Source organism: Hydra vulgaris, chromosome 14 (assembly GCF_038396675.1).
Source record: "Hydra vulgaris chromosome 14, alternate assembly HydraT2T_AEP".
NCBI lineage: Eukaryota > Metazoa > Cnidaria > Hydrozoa > Anthoathecata > Hydridae > Hydra > Hydra vulgaris.
In genome coordinates this window covers 13,088,270-13,107,355 of record NC_088933.1, presented here as the reverse complement: position 1 = coordinate 13,107,355, position 19,086 = coordinate 13,088,270, and the positions used below count along the sequence as shown (strand labels likewise).

At 28.5% G+C, this 19,086-nt stretch overlaps 1 protein-coding gene across 1 annotated transcript in view; it reads left to right on the top strand.

Moving 5' to 3' along the window:
- The first annotated feature begins 85 nt into the window (after window positions 1–85).
- LOC100199141 (E3 ubiquitin-protein ligase HECTD3) overlaps window positions 86–19,086 on the top strand; it is a 33,952-nt gene continuing 14,951 nt past the window's right edge. The window contains exons 1-16 of the mRNA XM_065817761.1: window positions 86–541; window positions 7,599–7,804; window positions 8,047–8,269; window positions 8,609–8,724; window positions 9,100–9,216; window positions 9,334–9,416; window positions 10,496–10,595; window positions 11,077–11,303; window positions 11,403–11,512; window positions 11,714–11,763; window positions 11,832–11,896; window positions 12,378–12,481; window positions 12,786–12,905; window positions 16,216–16,305; window positions 17,220–17,300; window positions 17,504–17,629. Of these exons, the coding sequence (XP_065673833.1) occupies window positions 218–541; window positions 7,599–7,804; window positions 8,047–8,269; window positions 8,609–8,724; window positions 9,100–9,216; window positions 9,334–9,416; window positions 10,496–10,595; window positions 11,077–11,303; window positions 11,403–11,512; window positions 11,714–11,763; window positions 11,832–11,896; window positions 12,378–12,481; window positions 12,786–12,905; window positions 16,216–16,305; window positions 17,220–17,300; window positions 17,504–17,629 (2,142 nt within the window). The 5' untranslated portion in view covers window positions 86–217. The remainder of the gene's footprint in view (window positions 542–7,598; window positions 7,805–8,046; window positions 8,270–8,608; window positions 8,725–9,099; window positions 9,217–9,333; window positions 9,417–10,495; window positions 10,596–11,076; window positions 11,304–11,402; window positions 11,513–11,713; window positions 11,764–11,831; window positions 11,897–12,377; window positions 12,482–12,785; window positions 12,906–16,215; window positions 16,306–17,219; window positions 17,301–17,503; window positions 17,630–19,086) is intronic.

Here is a 19,086-nt window from a genome sequence, read left to right as displayed (position 1 = left end):
ACCCTTACTCGACACATATCGGTATATTTCGATAATACGGGTAAAAATTAATAATTTATTTTGACCGGACAATAAAAACAAATCCAACTTATCATATCAAGTTTTAAAAACAATATTGGTGCGTAAATTACAGAAAAATTGCATCAACAATAAAAAAGTGGTATCTAAACGAGTTAAATTATTGTGCAGATTATGATACTCACTAAATTTAAATTCTATGGGTGCAAATAAAGCAAGAAAGCGGCTTGCAAGCATCCGTTGTGTTTTAAAAACGGTAGAGTCAATAAAAAATAACAATTCATTGCCAAAAGAACTATGCTTTGTACCACAATTCATTGAGTATGTTATCCATCCAGATCTGTATAACTCAGGAAATAAAGCCCAAGCCTCAGTACATTTTAATATTTGGTCTAGCCCTTTAAAAAGTAATCGAATAATTGGAAGGTTAACAGTTCATGAAGAGGCTTTTAAAAACTTTTCAATAACAGTTCATGGTGAAGATTACTCTAATGATGCAGGAGATTGGATCCAGCTTACTAAGGTACTAAAGAATCTTATTTTTTCAGAAGTTAGCTGAGATATTAAAAAAAAAAAAAGGCATAAAAATTGCTTTTATTCGAAAAATGTTAGATACAAGTGAGATTTTGTTAAACTGTTTGTTTTAATGTTCTGTAATGGTTTTAATGTTTTGTGGTGTTTTAAATTGTTAGAAAGTTTAATAAAGATTTGTGTTCTGTAAACTTGCATTTAGGTTTATTTACTGTAAATTTGTATAGTTTTGTGTTCAGTTGATCTTAAGCTTTATTTACGTTAGGCCAACTGTCAGTTGATTTTAAAATGTTTTTTTTTTTGAGTATAGATGCTGCATTGCATGATTTGTATAAAAGATAAAGATAGTTGGGGCATGTAGAGCATAAAGATGCAGACAATTGGGTATCAGTATGTAGAGAGTTTTAGTAAAAAAAAGGTATTAGTAGAAGTAGGAAAATGACATGAAAAATGCTTCAGTTAAAGAAAATAGAGTCAAAATTGTGTATGTTAAAGAAATAATATTCTGAGAAACATCCAGCTCCAGCAAGCCTAGTAACAAGGATGCAAAACAATGATGATGTTGCTACTAATAATGATGATCCATCTTTTCATTATCTTTTTATTAGTTCTAGATGCTCGATATCATTTATGACTTACAAAGTGATACTAGACATCATTTATGACTTGAACACAATGTTATCAAAACTTTCTGGTTTTACAGAAAGTGTAAAAGGTGTTTTGGAAGCTTAAAATGTTTTTTATTACTTTTTTTTTGGCTGTATTCCTTTCCCAAGGTTGAGAAAGCCACTGCAGTTGAGGATGCCACTTCTTTTTTTTTAATTGTTGTCTCAAGTTGCCAAGTTACTGAACTATGCTAAAATATTTAGGGATTGTGGTTAATATTTCAGCTTCAGCTTTAAGCTGATCAGCATAAAGCTGAAGCTGATTGAGTTAGTTTAATCAGCAGAAAACCTAAGTTAGTTAGCCTGCATAGCCCATACTTAATTTAATAACAAAAGAAGTGTTGTGAACTGGCAATAAAGTACAATATTAAGTATTAGGCTTTAATCAAATATATAAAGTCACTACAATAACAATATTGATGTAAGTAAAACGCAATAATAGAGTTAATAATAGAATGCAATTAATATATATGGTTCGCAGAAGTGTCAAGTCTTAAATGACAGGTAATGATGTTACGGTTTAAGAATGTGCTATAAATAAATATATATAAAAATAAAAAGTCTTCTCTACTATTGAATTTGTCCATGGAAATTATTCCTTTCAATGAGGAAATGCTGAACTAATAAGTAATGTAGTTGTTTAGATATTTAGATCTTTTAACATTTTGTTCTACTCTTGAGAATGTATTGCTCTATTACAGTAGTTGGGCTTTAAGTATTAAACTGACTGGGTATGCCCACTTCTGGTGCTTTGGTATTTGTGATAATATCCATTATCAAGTTCTCAAGTATACTAGGTGGGGTTGAAACTATTTCATACTTTTAATAGATACCACTCTCCATTTAATTGATCGCAGATATCAGGAGCAAAAGTCCTTTGGTCTCTACTTTGTCCCCTGGATTGCTGTTGGGCCGGAATTCCATAACTACTACACTCTGCTGGTGAGTCTACCTTGTGAAGTGGAACAAGGTCTTTGGTTGATACTGTATCAATCTTTCCATTTGAAACTTGATGTGAGCGAAATAGGGAGATATAGTCTCTACCAGCTGCCAACTTTGTCAATGAGTTGATCGACCTTTTGTCTGATCTGTAAAGTATTGCAGAGTCCTGTTTTGTTAAAAAATCCGGTAGTACGGTACCTACTACTGATGATTGATGGAAACTCATCATCCTCTGATGTTTCATTGGTAGCGGTATACAGTAGTCCTCTTACTAAAGATAGTGGTGGTGTTTCATTGGTAGCGGTGTACAGTAGTCCTCTTACTAAAGATAGAGCCATTTATAGGACTATTTCCCACTTTTCTTTTTCCAGATTTAACTTTTTTAGGGCTAGACTGATAGCTTTAAGTATAGCCCTTTTTGTTCTTTTGCATTGCCCATTGCCTTGTGTGTGGTAACGAGTAGTTCTAGTTTTGATGATACTGTTTCTTTCAAGAAATTGTTTGAGTTTAATGCTTTTAAACTGTGTCTCGTGATTGGTGTGTATTGAGGAGGGTGAACCAAATAATGAGAAAAGGCTGAGGAGATGATGTATAATAGTATATGCAGTGATATCGTGACAAGGAAAGGCAAATAGGTATCGCAAGTTTTCGTCCACCACCACATGATGGTATTTGTTTGCTGTAATGGATTGAAGGGGACCAACAAAATTTATGGTATGGTAATAAAATATATTTATTAACAAAATCTATGGATAAATGTTCCCACGATCTTGTTGCCTGAATAAGACAACCTCATGGAGGTTTGTACAAAGGCAGTTTGAGTTTTATTGCATGTTGTACGCTTTTTAATTATTTGCTTGATTTCAGTGGTCAAGTAAGGCAGATTTCGAGTTTTACAGTAATGTATCATTCTTTTTGTCCCCGGATGACATAGGTGAGTGTGGATATCGTGAAGTGTTTTCAAAGTACTTTGTATGGAAGATCATCAGGAGAAGGCATCAGCATTATTTTTGTGGCCTGGTTTATATGAGATTGTATAGTTAATATCCACCAGTTCCAAGTGCCAGCAAGTAAGTATTTTGTTTTTAATTTTTGTAGAGCTTTATTTAATAAAGATAAGATAAATGGATCTTTGGTCTGTGGTGATATTGATGTTTGGAACCAAGTTAAGAAGGTGCCTCCATCTTCTGCAGCATTCCACTATAGCTGCAGCCTCTTTCTCAACAACTGTGTGTTTCTTTTTGGCATTCGATAGTGTCCTTGAGAAACAAGCTATACACCTACCAAGCTGTAATAATGCTCCTTCTAGAGCTTTTTGGGAAGCATCTGTTTCTATAGTTAATAGAAGCTTAAAGTCAGGAGAGGCAGACAAGCTTCGACAAGTTTATTTTTAAGCGTTTTAATTGCTTCTTTAGCATGCAGAGTTAGGCCCCAAAATGAAAAACCTTCCCTTACTTGAGTAAGTAGCAAGGTTAGCTCGTTGCATGTGTTAATCCATTTAGTTTAGTAGGCAAATAATCCAATCGATCTGTTTAATTCACTTAAGGTTCATGGATCAGGCATATTTATTAAGGCTTCATATCTTTTGGGATCAGGTTTCATGGTGTTGTTTTCAATAACATGGCCTAAAAACTCCATTTGAGTTTTTTTAAAGTTACTCTTTTCAATGTTTATCCCTATATTGGCTTCTTTAGCTGCGTTTAAAACTTTTTTAGATTTACATTGTGCTCTTGTTCATCTTTTCCGCCAATAATTAAATCGTCAAGGTAGGCGTAGGTGTTTTCCAACTCATTGGTCTGAATAAACTTGTCTATTACTCATTGAAAAATTGGTACTGTGTTAGTACAACCAAAAGTAATCCTTTAAACTTATAAAATCTACCATTAGCTTCGAATTCAGAAATTTGTAGTCTTTTGGTTGTATTTTTACCTTATGGTAGGCGGATTTGAGGTCAATGGTACTAAAAACTTTATTTACTGCTATTTTAAATAAGATTGTCAATACACAGTGTTGGGTATGAATCTAGAGGCATGTGTAAGATAATTGTGTTTGAACAATCAATTACTAAGCAATTTTTATGTCATGAAAATACCACAAAGCATTAAGCATGCCAAGGGGTACTTGATTTATATCTTGTTTGAGCATGCGGTTAATTTTTTTGGTTAAAAAGGGCACATTTTTGGTCCGCTGTGATTTTGTTGTGATTAATTTTATCGATATCTACTCCCGGTATTAATGCTTAAGTGTTACATTTCATGGTGTTTGTTGTGTGGCAAAATTTAAGCGGTTCTTTATTTCCTTTAAAGCTGATAGTTATGGAAGAATGTTGTCTTAGTGCGTCCATTCTGACAATTACCAGCACTACTAATTTATCAACAACAAAAAACATTTAATATTTTGCTAGCCATTAGTAAAGAACCTCAGAAAGTTCATTTAACTTTTCGTTTTTAGTGATCAGCCAGTGACACCTGTGAGGTATATAGAATGTTGTAGGGAGGGTTCCATTGTGTTAGAGGTTTAGATGTGATGAATGTTCATACACGGAATGTCCGTGGTTCGAATCTTACCTCTTTGCAAAATATTTTTGTTTTTCTTTCCCCCTTCTTTTTTGGTCTACTATGTTGTTGATGAAATATAAATAAATACTTATTAACAATTATTATTAATATTTGAATAACAAGTAATAATAGTTATAATTAATAATTGTTCACCAATAACATAGTAGAGGGGCGGGTAGAACTTAACGCATAGAGCCTAATGTTAAAAAGCAACAAGTATCCATAATTAAAAAGCGCTAAAAGATTGAGAATAAAAACATACAATAATAGAAAAGTCGTATGAAACAATTAAGGGTATGTGAAAAATTTGTAGATGGCATGGCCTAATTGAAGCTTAAAAACTATGTATATATGTATGTGCACCTTACTTAGAAAGTACGCTGAAAAGCTTAAATGGTATAAGAAATCTGAATTTGAAGAGATGTGTATCATTTATAAACATACAACAAAAAGATTTCTTATATACAAAAAAGAAAAGATAATGGTTACAAAGCAAATATATGACCAGTGTTGTTTAATAGAAAAACAATTAAATAAAGATAGACAGAGGTGGTTTCAAACCACTGACATTCCATATATGAAATAAATGCCTTGTCCAATTAAGCTAAACATGCTTGTACTTCTCAATAAATAAATATAATTATATAAAAAAAGTTATACATAAAAGTATACACATGCATTACAAAGACATTTTCATATAGAGACAATATATACTTGTTACATTAAAGTTATACAAATATATTTTACATAGAGACAGCAATTTATATTTTCGCTTTCTTTTTTAAAATGAAACAAATAAAATATTGAGAAATTATTATCATTAATGTCAACTTAATACTTTTTTTTTTTGTTGCTTCGCCTTATCCAACTTTGTTGCTGAAAATAATAACCTCTCTAAAGAAATAAAAACAAAAACAGTACACAAATTATTTAAATTATTTTGAAATTGTTCTGATTTTGTAATTTCCCCATGAGTACCTTTTTTTTTTTCTGAAATAACTGTGATAAAGTCTATTAAATCAGTAGAAAAAAAAAATCTTATTAAAACCAGTGTTGATCCTTGGTTACCAGTGCTTTGAAGTGGAGGCACATTTTCATAAGTTTTAGTTGCAGACATTTTTAGAAGTTCATAATTTTTTACTGAATTGTATCTTATCAGTCAATTTCTAAAAATTTGGAAGCCTACTATTTATAGAAACTAAAAAAATGTCTTTTCACTTCTTCAATTGCAGATTTTGTATATTAACTCATCAAAAAGCAACTTTTTATATTTGCAAATGTTTTTTTAGGTTTATTAAGTAGACATTATGGATAAAATGTGACATTCAAAAAATTCAATACAATAAAAAAAAACTATACAATAAAAATACAATAACAGTAAACAATAAATACAATAAAAATACAATAAAAATACAATAACAGTAAACAATAAATACAATAACAGTAAACAATAAAAATACAATAACAGTAAACAATAAATACAATAAAAAAATACAATACAAAAAAAAACTAGAAGGTTTTCTGAAATTTTGTTTTTAAAACTTCAAAGTATGAACAAAACATGTTTTTGCTACTAAAGCTTTTATTTTTGGAAAAATCAGAAATTCCAAATGACAATATCCCGTGAACTACAAAACATTTTATGCTGAAATTTTCAGGAATTGATATAAACCAACCCATCAAGTTTCATCAAAATTTGGGTCCATTTGGCATGGAATGACCCATATGCTATATGCAGTGGCATAGCACAGGTGGTAAGCGCCCAGAGTCAAAATGACTAAAAAGTCATTTTGACTCTGGGCGCCATTTTATAATTTTTATAGCAATTATACTTTTTATATTAAAAAAACCTTTTTATTTACTCTTTGTATTTTTTTGGTGCCCTCTGAACCGCTTACACTCAGGGCCAAAGCCTCGTTGGCTATCTTCTTGCCGTGCTACTTGCTGCATATATGGGTATGATTTGCAATACTTTATTTAAACTTATTCTCACAATTTTTTAAAAAATCTGATGTAATTTTCATTTACTGTGGGTTTTTCTTAACAAACTCATAAAAACATCCTTTAGTTATTCGAACCTGTACTTATTCTCAATATTGCTTGTTGAAATTGATTTCGATCACATTTATGTTCGTATTATAGGTATTTCAGGACCTGCAAAAAATTAAAGTTTTATTTTTTTAAATAAAACTGTCTATTTTATTGCAGTATGACTAAAAAAGTATTTTATGAAAATTAGTTTTAACCTAAAATAGTTGTAAATTTTTTTTTTAAAAATGAGGGTAAGAGTTTAGAAACATATTTTAATAGAATTATAATAATAAATAGTAATTATATATAAATAAATATTTGTTTTAAAATGATTATTTATTTTAAATGTATATTATAATAATTTATATTTTTGTTGTAATAATTGTTATTATTTATAAAAAAAATATTTACATTTATTTTCATAAATATTTTGAGCAAAAATGTAAATTTGTTTTAAGCTGCTCAACTGCAGTATTAATATGATCTTTTGTTTCCTTTGATAAAAAATCTGACAGATATTTGAGGTTTGTAAAAATCCAACTAAAGTAGTCTCCTCTACTGTAGTGGCCTTCATGGCCTTGGGGAGATGAAATGAAATTATGTTTAAACTATGTTTAAAGAGTCTGTTTTTAAAAAGTAAAATACTGGTTTAACATATTTTCCATTTTTACCTTTAAGTAAATAAGTCATTTCTGTAGTTAGTAATTACTATATAAAGCCAACAATGTTCCTCCCAAAAAGTCAAAATGAAAATGAATATCTCAAAAGCCTTCAGATGTGGCATTCCCTCTGCATGTATAAAAAGGTTTTTTGGACAACATTTTAAAATAATTTATATGCATTTTAATTTTAGGAGTCAATTGCAACTTTGAAAGATGTTATTTCAGATTGCTCAGTAAGTGAAGCCTGGATCATTATACATCCTAGAGATTCAAAGACAGATAATGTACCAAAGTTAATACCAAAATTTGAAATATCAGAATCCAAAAAAAAAGTTCCTAAATCTTTTATGCTTAAAGCAAATAAAAATGATAAAAAGGAAAATAAAGTATTATATAGGTATTCAGCATCTTTAAAAACATTTGTATTTATTTTTTTAATTTTTTTTTAAGTATGATAAGTTTTTATTACTTTTAGAGTGTTTTTGTAATTCAATTATAATTTAGAAAGAAAATTTATTTCATGCGTTTTAATCAAAAAAACTTTTAAACACAGACTTTTTAAGTTATATTATGTTCTTTAAAAGTTAGATATATTAAAGTTTTTAATATTTTAAATAATTCTTATTTATATTACAAAAGATGGCAGTCAGTGGTTGAAATGAATTACATGTTACAACTAATTCCGAGATCTCTGCCACAAAATGTTGATATGGATGCTGTTAACCATCTTTCTAATCCACCATCTAATTGGTCATTGGAGGCAGATGAAGAGCTTGTTAAATTTTTAGTTGATCATTCCTCAAGTCATGATTTGTACATTGGTGGGGCTAGCAGATATGTAGAGTCAATCACTGTTTCTTCAGTATGAAATTATTTGATTAAAAATTATTTACTTTTATATAAAAATTAATTAATAATTAATTTTTTATTGAATTTTATTAACATTTTGTTTTTTGTGTGACTTTTTTAACTTTAATGTATTTGTTCTATAACATTATGTTATTATATTTTTAATTTTAATGTATTTGTTCTATAACATTACATTATTATATTTTTGTTACCTATGTCTTTCAAATTTTTTTTTTAATCTTATTTGATTTTACTTTCTTTTATTATAATTTATTATACATTTTGAATTTTATATTTTTTTTAGTAAAAAAAAATGTTTTTTTTCATTGATATGTCATAATTTTAAATAAAGGAACAAGACAGTGCTAATAATTTGCTTGACAATGATCCAGACACATACTGGGAGTCAGATGGGAGCTCTGGAAGGCATCACATTCGATTGCAAATCAAAGCGGGTGTTATTATACAGTATGTTTTAAATATTTCGAAATTAATTTTTTTTTAAAAGATGTTAAAAAGTATCTGATTAAAAACTTTTTTTACTGTATTTTTACATAATTCATATTTTTCAACCATAGTAAGGAAGCTTGGTGCTTCCTTACTATGGTTATAAAGTGGAGTGTTATTAAGTATATTATGTAATATATTTATAATTATATTTATAATATTATTATAAATATATTACATTTAATAACATTCTTTTCATGTTAGTATTTTTGCCTTGTGTTCTCCTAGATTGTTATTCTCTCTCATATACTCCTCTATATACTTCTATTTAAAACATTCATATTCATCAAGGTTTTTTTTTTTTTTTCTATTTTATATTTACATCAATTTTCATAGAAAATTGATAATTGGTGTTGATGACAGTGATGATAACTACATGCCCAGCCGAGTTCTTGTTTATTGTCTCACCGATTCAGTGCAAAGTAAACTATTAAATGAAGTCAGAATTGATGGGTTTGTTTTTAAATTTTTATTACAATAGTCAATAAATGAGATTATTTGAAATTATGCTCTTAAAAAAAAATTGGCAATCCCTTAAACTTTCTGCTATATTTTCTATATTTTTGTTAGGTGTCAAAATGGTGATGTTGTGATATTAGAAAATGCAGCAGAATATTACCCTCAGATTGAAATAAGGATAAAAGAATGCAAAGGTAAATAACTTAAGGTATAATTTTAAAATAATGCAAAAGTTTAAGGTATAATTTTAAGTTATAATAAATAATTTTATAGCACATGAAATTGTTTACAAGATAATCTGTAGATTATCTTGTAAACAATATCTTGTAAAGACTGGTTTTGCATCTAATCTATAGATTAGATGCAAAACCAGTCCAAATTGGAGAGTAGATTATAATTGTAGATAAATTTCACATGCATAGCGTTTATTTGTTTAAACTCCATTTTAAAATTTTGGAAGAAAATAAATGTCTATTAAAAGTTATGAATTTAAACTTTTACATTTTGTTAATTACTTTTCATATATGTTAGAAATATAATAATATAAATAGAAATATAGTTTAAATTTTAGTATTATATAAATGTTTTAAAAAGTTTAAAAAGCTATTAATTTTGCATATCAATTAATAAAATTTCTTTAAGCACTTTAAAATGGAGTTGAAACAAAAAAAAAAACTCAGGTTGGGAGTTGAAGATAAAATTTTGGAGTGAAGTGATATCATGAAAGTTTTTAATTAATAGTTATTTTATATAAAAAAGTTATTTTTTTTAATAATATTACACAAAAAATTTTCAACAAAAAAGTCTTTTTAATCAAGATCTTTTATAACGAAATTATATTTTCATTATTTTTTTTTCAAAATGAAAATTTGATTTTGCTTATTTTTTGCTTCATTTGAAAGTCATTCATTTAAGTTGATTTACTTTAAAAAAAAACATTCTTTGGGATAGTATTAGAGACCCAGATTGATTTGTGAACTTGAAACTCAGATTGATTTGTGAACTTGAGACCCAGGTTAATTTACTTTGAATTTCACATTCTTTAGGATAGTATCAGAGGTCTGAAAAGTGTTCATCAATCTTGAGTTGCCCTTTATTAAATATATAAATTAGTTTTAATTAATTAGTTTATGATGAAATATCATTGTTGTGAACCATGTAATTCTTGTAGCTGTTGATTACGAATCACATAATATTTGGTGATTTTTCTGTGCTGATCTCATTCCTTGTTACATTTTCTTTAGCTTAAACATTTTTGTCTTTGATTTGTTAGATGACGGAATAGATTGTCGAATTCATTATATAAAGATTGTTTCTTCAAAGCAAAGACAATGTCGATTGAACAAAGATTTGTTTGAAAAAGATCTAGTGAGGTAAATATATTTCTATTAGGATGTCTGTGATTATGTAGAACTAATTTAGTAATTGGTCATACATCTTTAAACTGTTTTTATTATGCATATTTTAATTTTATTGCAATATGTTTTATCATGTATGTATTATGTTTGACCAGTGCAATATAATAAAAAGTTATAATTTACTTAAATAACTTGATTTTAAAAATTTATAAATATTTTTTGTAATATAATTCAGAAACAAGCTTTAACAAATAAAAGGTTAAATAAATAATAGTTGATTGAGCAATTTATATGTATATATTTTTTTTGTAATTCACCTCCCCAAGGCCGAGAAGGCCACTACAGATGAAGAGGCTACTTGTGGTTATAACCCTCTCTCAACTCTATAATTCCAAAACACAAACCTTGACGAACAAGGCTGCTGCGCGGAGAAACAAGTTGAGCGTGGTACTACCAGGGACGTGGTGGGAAGTATATAATATAAAGTACATTTTAGGTATCCTAAACTTCAATCAATTGAGGTTGGGAATCGAAGTTGCTTGTATTATCGTGCACAAGTATTGAATCGTTTCATCAGCTTGTTTGATAGTGTCATTCAATATCTGTTGCCATTGTGGGAATACACTGTTGGTACTTATAAATGCTTAGAAGAGATTCGACAATTGCTACCATTATCAAAAAAAAGACAGGGTCTTATTGAAAATTGTCTTAGAGAAACAGAAGGTTATTCTTTTTTATGCTGTTGAGTTTTTAGTAGAAATTTAAAATTGGTGTTTTTGAAAAAACATTAAAATGTTTTTTAATTATTTTTTTTGAATAAAGGTGCTGCACCTTCAACAATTCCAAAGATTTACATCAATCGTCATCTTGCTGCTCAACAGTTAGTTGATCCAACATTTGATCCAGATGGAAAAAGTTCAATTTTCAATCAAGTATTCAATCATAACAGTTATTGCATAAGGAAAAAAAAAAGCTTAAAATTCTAAACAAATATTATAATTACATATAAATTAACATAATTTAAAATTTTTAATTTATAGAATTTTGATTTTTTAAATATGTTTTTTGTTGTTCAAATTTGTTTAAATTTAGATAAATTTAAAATTATAAATACGTTTCTTTTTTCTTTTTAGTTGTATGAAGCTCTGAGAGTAGACAGATGTGAAACAAAGATGGATTACAGGTATTTATAAAAATGTTTGTTCTTTCAACTTGTATTGATTTTAACCTCTCATTTTTTGAAACTTGTAGATGGCCACCTAAATATGAACAGTGGTGGGAATGCAAGTTTATTGGAGAGGGTATCATTGATCAAGGTTTATGTTTCAAATTTTTTTACCTAATATACAGTTTTAACTAGAATCCTAAAATTAAAATTGTCAAAGGTTATTGCATAAAAGCATTATGGTTGAGTTTTTTTGGGTGGTGTGAAAACGAGATAAAACATGTTGGGGTTGTTAGATAGGTTGAGCGAGCCTCAGTGAGCAAGCCTTGATGTATACAACAACAAAATAAGTACATCTTTAAAGTTTCCTGACTTTTATTTTTGTTACTTGTTTTGATTCTAATTTGTGTTTACAATGATCATGATTTGTGAATTTGCAAAATAACCAAATGGTTAGAAAATTTGTTCAAATTATTTTGTAAAATATAATCTTTTTAAGTGAAATATAATAATATTTCAATTTAGCTATTAAATAATAATTATAAATTATTTTAAAAAGAAACTAGATGTTGTTTTATTATTTTTATAAATTATTAAAAAAAGTTCTTATAATTCAAATGTCTAATCTATAGGTGGAGGTTTTCGTGATAGCTTATCTGATCTAGCAGAAGAACTATGCCCTTCATCACCCGATGCCTTACTCCCTCTACCTTATTTTGTTCGCAGTCCTAATCAAGTATTGAAAGTTTTTATTTAATTACTTGATAATGATGATGATCATAATGATGATGATCATAATGATGATGATAATGATGATGATGATGATGATGATGATGATTATAATGATGATGATGATAATGATGATAATGATGATGATGATGATAATGATGATGATGATGATGATGATGATGATGATGATGATGATGATGATGATGATGATGATGATGATGATGATGATGATGATGATGATGATGATGATGATGTTAAACAAGATCATGATTATGACCATGATAATAATGATTAGTTTTATTTTCATTAAGTTTGCAACATCAAATATTTATCGGGATTGCTACATTCCTAACTCTAATTGTCGAATCTTTGCTCACTATGAATGGATTGGTCAAATTATGGGAGCATGTTTAAGGGGAAATGAAAATCTTGTGAGTTTTAAAGTATTTTGGTAATAAAGAATGGGTATATATATTTGAATAATGGTTTTATATATATATATATATATATATATATATATATATATATATATATATATATATATATATATATATATATATTTATATATATATATATTTATATATATATATGTGTGTGTGTGTGTGTGTGTGTGTGTGTGTGTGTGTGTGTGTGTGTGTGTGTGTGTGTGTGTGTGTGTGTGTGTGTGTTATGTATGATGGTAAGATTTTGGGCTGGCAGTTTTTTTGTTTTTGACTTTTTGTTTTTGACTGTATTATGTTCATTGCCAAATTTGCAGAAATAAGTATGTAGGTATGAATGTATATATACATATACATACATACATACATACATACATACATACATACATACATACATACATACATACATACATACATACATACATACATACATATATACATACAGACATACATACATTTTTGTCCTGTATTATGTGTAACATGTATAAAATAGTTATGTGTTTAATAAACCAAACTATATATATTACTGAGGATATTTTGGGTAACAACTCTACATTTATGTTTTGGACCTTTTCTAAAAGAGAAAGTTTTGTTTGGGTTAAACTTCACCAACCACTGTGAAAACTATGCTGTCACATGCATGATTACTAAGCAATCAATAACTAATGATTTTTTATGAAGACTAGAGGATATAGTAATGTTGTCAGCAAATAAAGCTACTTTAGAGATAAGGTTAAGGTAGAGATAATTAGAGGTAAGAAGTAAGATTATTAATATAGATATAGAACAACACAAAACAAAGGATGGAACCTTGTGGTACCTTCATATGTTACTAGCAATGAAAGAAAGTGTTGTTTATCAAGGACAGTTTTAATACTGTGATAAGAAAAAAAATTGTTTAATAATTTGCAAAACTTTTCTAGATATACCATATAAAGAGAGCTTAAAGGGGAAGACCAGCAGTAGCCAGCAAAACCAGCAGTAGCCAGCAAGACCAGAAGTAGCAATGAAGGCAAGAAGTAGCCAGCAAGACAAACAGTAGCCAAACTTAAACAAACACTTAGTCAATTGCATAAGTGCTTGCCTCACGATATCTAATATATCTAGTAATCTGTTTCCATTAAGTAAAAGAAAGTGAGTTTAGAAAATGTATCAATAGTTTTAAAATTTCATTCAGATATGCCATATATAGCAAGCTTATGAAGAAGATTAGCACACCAGAGTTTGTTAAAAGCATTTAAAATGTCTAGAGCCACAGCTCTTTTCTCACTGTTTCTATCTAATCCATTAAAGAGCTTTTCTGTTATAAAGGTTAACAAGTCAGCAGAGAATGTGATTATTGAAATACTTATTGTCAGAGAATAAGTTGTTTGAAATAAAATGAAGCATTAGAAGTTTGTTAACATTTTACAAGAATTATTGTTAACATCTGCCTAAAATAAGAATTTTTATTCAGACACCATCTCTAGCCTTTATTCAAGAGTCCCAAGGCTGTAAGTGTTTTAAGTTAATTTCTCTTAACCTTTGTCTAAATAATTCCAGCTAGGCACCTGGACATGTGTAGGTTAACTAGATAACATGTTACCGGTAGCAGGGTAATCATGATGGTCTTGACCTGACCTGAAATATTGCTATTATAAATTTTTTAACAATCTATATTATAATAGTAGTAGTAATTATAACAATAATAATAATAATAATTATAATTATGTTTAAACTATGATATATGTTTAAAAATATTATGTATAAAAGTTATCAACATATTCAATAAAAAAAAATTCATTTCATTTATAAATATTTAAGGAAATTATAAAATTAGCAATATACAGTATGTGAAAAACTTGTCACCATGTGACAAAATTGTCACAATTTAATCAAAAAACATTTTTTCAATAAATAAGCTGCAAAGAAAAATTAAGTTTTAGTTTTATTAATTAGATTTAAGACTTACCTAACTGAAAATATTGCTTTTTATTAAGTTTAGAGGATATTGAATTTTTATTTTTATGTGAAAAGCTAATGGTTATAACTTTGTTTGCAAATAAAAGCAATTGACATTATTGTCCACATTTAAATACGCATACAACATAAATTAATAGCTTTAGGACTAATATGATTGAGTTATTAATTTTCCAATAATTTTTATTGATTAAACAAAATTTAAAGTTAGATTTTGTTTACAAAACATTAAAAAAAAAAAATATTGTTATTAGCATTATGAAGAAAATAAGTTTTGAACTAGAAAAAAATATTGTGGAAAGGCTTAAATCTGGAAAATCTTATTGTGAAATCGCTGCTGAATTAGGAAAGTCTCATTATCTTAAATATAAAATTGTGCGATGATTTACAATCATTTAAAAACAATCGCTTGTCTGGTTGCTTCTGGAGAGTCTAAAACTGCAAAGGATGTTACAAATTTGATGAATAATAGCTATGAGATTATGCTAAACTTCATTCAAATAAGACTTCTGATTTGATTTTGATAAGTGCTCAAGATTTTACATCAACCGTTAAATAAGGCAGAGGAAAACTCTTGTTTTTGGGATGTTTCTGTGCTTGTAGATTTGATGAATTAGTGAAAATTAATGGAATAATGAACTCTGATGACTATATCAACATCCTCAAGGTCGGATATTTCAAGTTGCTTTAAAAATGAGGCAGTATTTTATGTAACATGATGTTCATGCCAGACAACAACCCTAAGCAAAAAGCTGGTAAGACCATTAAATTCCTTCATAAGAAGAAACTGAAAGTCATTAACTGGCCAGCACAAAGCCCTGATCTTAACCCACTCGAAAATTTATAAGCAATAGTTAAACAACAGGTCTACAACTTTTCCACTCCACCTAAGAATAAGGATGAACTTTGGGCTCATGTACAAGAGGTTTGGTATTTAATTACACCCAAAGAATGCCAAAAATTGGTTGTTAGTGTTCCTAAACTCCGGCTGTAATTAAATCCAAGGGAGAATTCACTCAATATTAATTTACTACAATATGTTGTTAGTTTTCATTCGCGAAAAAAATTATCACCATAAAAGTAAAAATAAAAGTTTCAAAACCCCCTAAATTTAATAAAAATAAAAGTTTCAAAAACCCCTAAATTTAATAAAAATAAAAGGTTTTTTTTCTTCGCAGCTTTTCTATTAAAAAAATAAATGTAGATAATTATGAACTTATGTTTGTTCTGATATTTAGATGGTTATGAACTTATATGTTCTGATATGCAGATGACTATGAACTTTTATATATTTTTTAGAATTGATCATCAAATTTTATAATTATTTATGTATTGCTTCTAGGTACTGTCTTTACCACTATTTATATGGAAAATGCTCAATTGTGAAAAAATATCATGGGAAAGGGATTACTTTTCTATTGATGCTACTGAAGTATGTTAGCTGTTCATGATTTGATTTTTTTGCTTTATTATATAAGTACATATATAATTTTATATACTTTTAAACTTTTTTGGAAATTGCAATAGTGCTGCTTCACCACTAAAAATTTAGGGAAGTTTAGTTTTTATGCAAATAACACTTATTTAACAACTATTTTGTGACTTTCAAAAAATATGTTTGCAAAAATAAAACAACTATATAATATGCTATTCAACTATCATTTTTTGTTATTCTTAATTTTGAGATAAACTAACAAATTGCTTGATTAATTTGAGGCTTCTTTTTGCACAATCATCTGCAACACAAAATCATTTGTGGTTTTTTTAACAAAATAGAAAACAAAACATTTATAGTCAGCCAACAGTTAAGAAAGAACTATATTAAAATGTTGCCAACATTTTGTGAAAATGAACAATACTTGTCGCCAGGGATACGGAGTCCCAAAAGGACTCCAGCTTTATGTCTCCATTTTTTTTCAGGTCTGTAGTGTCTAGAAGCTCTAAACATGTTTATTGACTTATGATCTGCTATAAAAAAAAAATTCATGAGATTTAATGACTTGGAACTTATTGTTTTTAAGTCCAGAGTCCCGGAGTTGCAGAGTCCTTGCCGCCACAATACCTAAGGACTCCGGGTTAAAAAAATAATTGTTTCTCTTACCTAAAAGTCTTATTATTTTTCCTATTAGTAGTCCATAAACTTTTTTATATTTTTAGAGCTCCTGGATACCAAAAACTAGGAAGAAGTGATCTTTTTGTGATTTTAAAAGCCGGTGTCCATTTTGGGACTCCGTATCCCTCCTTGTTGCAATAAAAAATTTTGTTCTGTATTTATTTTATCTGTTTTGATTTTGTTACAAATTGCTGTTAAATCAACTTTTCAAGTTTTTTAATGATTTTTTTAAGGTTAGATTTCACGAGAGTGTTGCGAAGATGACTGAGGAAGAGTTTATAAAAACTTTTGAAAATACACTAACCTACTCCATGGTTATAATTTTTTTTAATCAATCTCTTAAATTTGTTGTAGCCCTTTGCAACATATCTGGCTTTGTATATAATTTTATCATTGTTACCTTTAGTTGTATAGATCCACCTTCCCCCAATCTCCCCTCACACATTTTAATTTTTTTTTATTTTAACTTTTAAATTAAATACTGAGTAATTTTAAAAATTGTTTTTTAATTTTTCAGGTGTTGGCAAATGGTGATGTAGTTCCAGTTATAGAAGGTGGAGAAAACATTCATGTTTCTTATGAAAATAGAATTGAATTTTTGGATCTTGTTAAAAAAAAGCGTCTTTCTGAATTTAATGAACAAGTATTTCTTATTTTCTTTTGCAAGTGTAAATAGTATACAGTTGTGGACAAAATAATAGTAGTGGCTAGTAAAACAATGATTTGTGATAATAATTTTATGTAAATTTAAATATAAATTAATAAATTTAGGCATAACAGTAATACAAACACTGAATAATGAAATGGGAGTAAAAAATGTTGGTAACACTGTTCAAATTACTTTAGGGAAGTCCCGAATTTTATATACGAACATATCTAGATTTGTAGGTTAAAATAACATATCTGTTGTTTCCTATCAATTTATTTATATTAGCTTTTTGTTTATTTGGTTTTAGTAAGACTAATTAAAGGTAAGATAAATTTTAGTGTTAATTTAATGAAATATATAAAATAATCGTATAAATTTATTTTATAAATAGAAATTATGGGTCGTGCAAAGCATTGCAGTGCAGAAAAGAGACAACTAATTACCAAATTAAAACAAGAAGGGAAAACATACAAATTTATTCAAGAGACAGTAAGTTGTTCTCCTATGATGATTAGAAATGCTCTAAAATGGAAAAATGTAGGCGAAACAAGGGGCCGAAAACAAAAAACAACTGAACATGAAGACAAATTGATAAAACATGCTGCTGATGCAGATCCTTTTGTAACATCTCGCCATATTAAAGAAGATTTAAATTTAAGCGTTTTTTCGAGAACAGTACATAGGCGGTTAGTACAAAGTAAGTTAGTCACCAGAAGCCCAAGAAAAGTTCCCCTTATGAAAAAAAGGCATGTGATAGCAAGATTACATTTTGAAAAAACCCATGCAGATTGGCCTGTTTCAAAATGGCGTAATATTTTATGGTCTGATGAAAGCAAAATTGTTTTATTTGGGTCCGTTGGACGCAGGAAGTATGTAAGGAGGCCACCTAACTCTGCATACAAGCCGCAATACATCATAAAAACTGTAAAACATGGCGGAGCAAAAATAAATATTTGGGGTTGTTTTTCTTATTATTGCGTAGGGCCAATCTATAAGATTGATGGTATTATGGACCAAAACATATACCTTCAAATATTACAAAATACCATGTTGCTCTATGCAGATGAAGATATGCCCCTAAGATGGGTTTATATGCAGGACAACGATCCAAAGCATACCAGTTGCAGGGTAAAAAATTGGTTCATTGGGAATAGGGTTGCAGTTATGGATTGGCCTGCACAGTCACCGGATCTCAATCCGATTGAAAACCTTTGGATGGATGTAAAAGAGGCAGTTTATAGTCAAAAACCAAAAAATCAGCAGGAGTTATGGCAAGTTGTCCAGAATGCTTGGAACAACATTCCTTTAGAACGTTGTCAAAATTTGATTAACTAAATGCTGAATAGATGCAAAGCTGTGATAAAAAACCGGGGACATGCGATTAAATATTAATTTTTTACTATTGTTTAATTAAATTTATATCATTTTTTTGTTAATAAAATAAAATATTT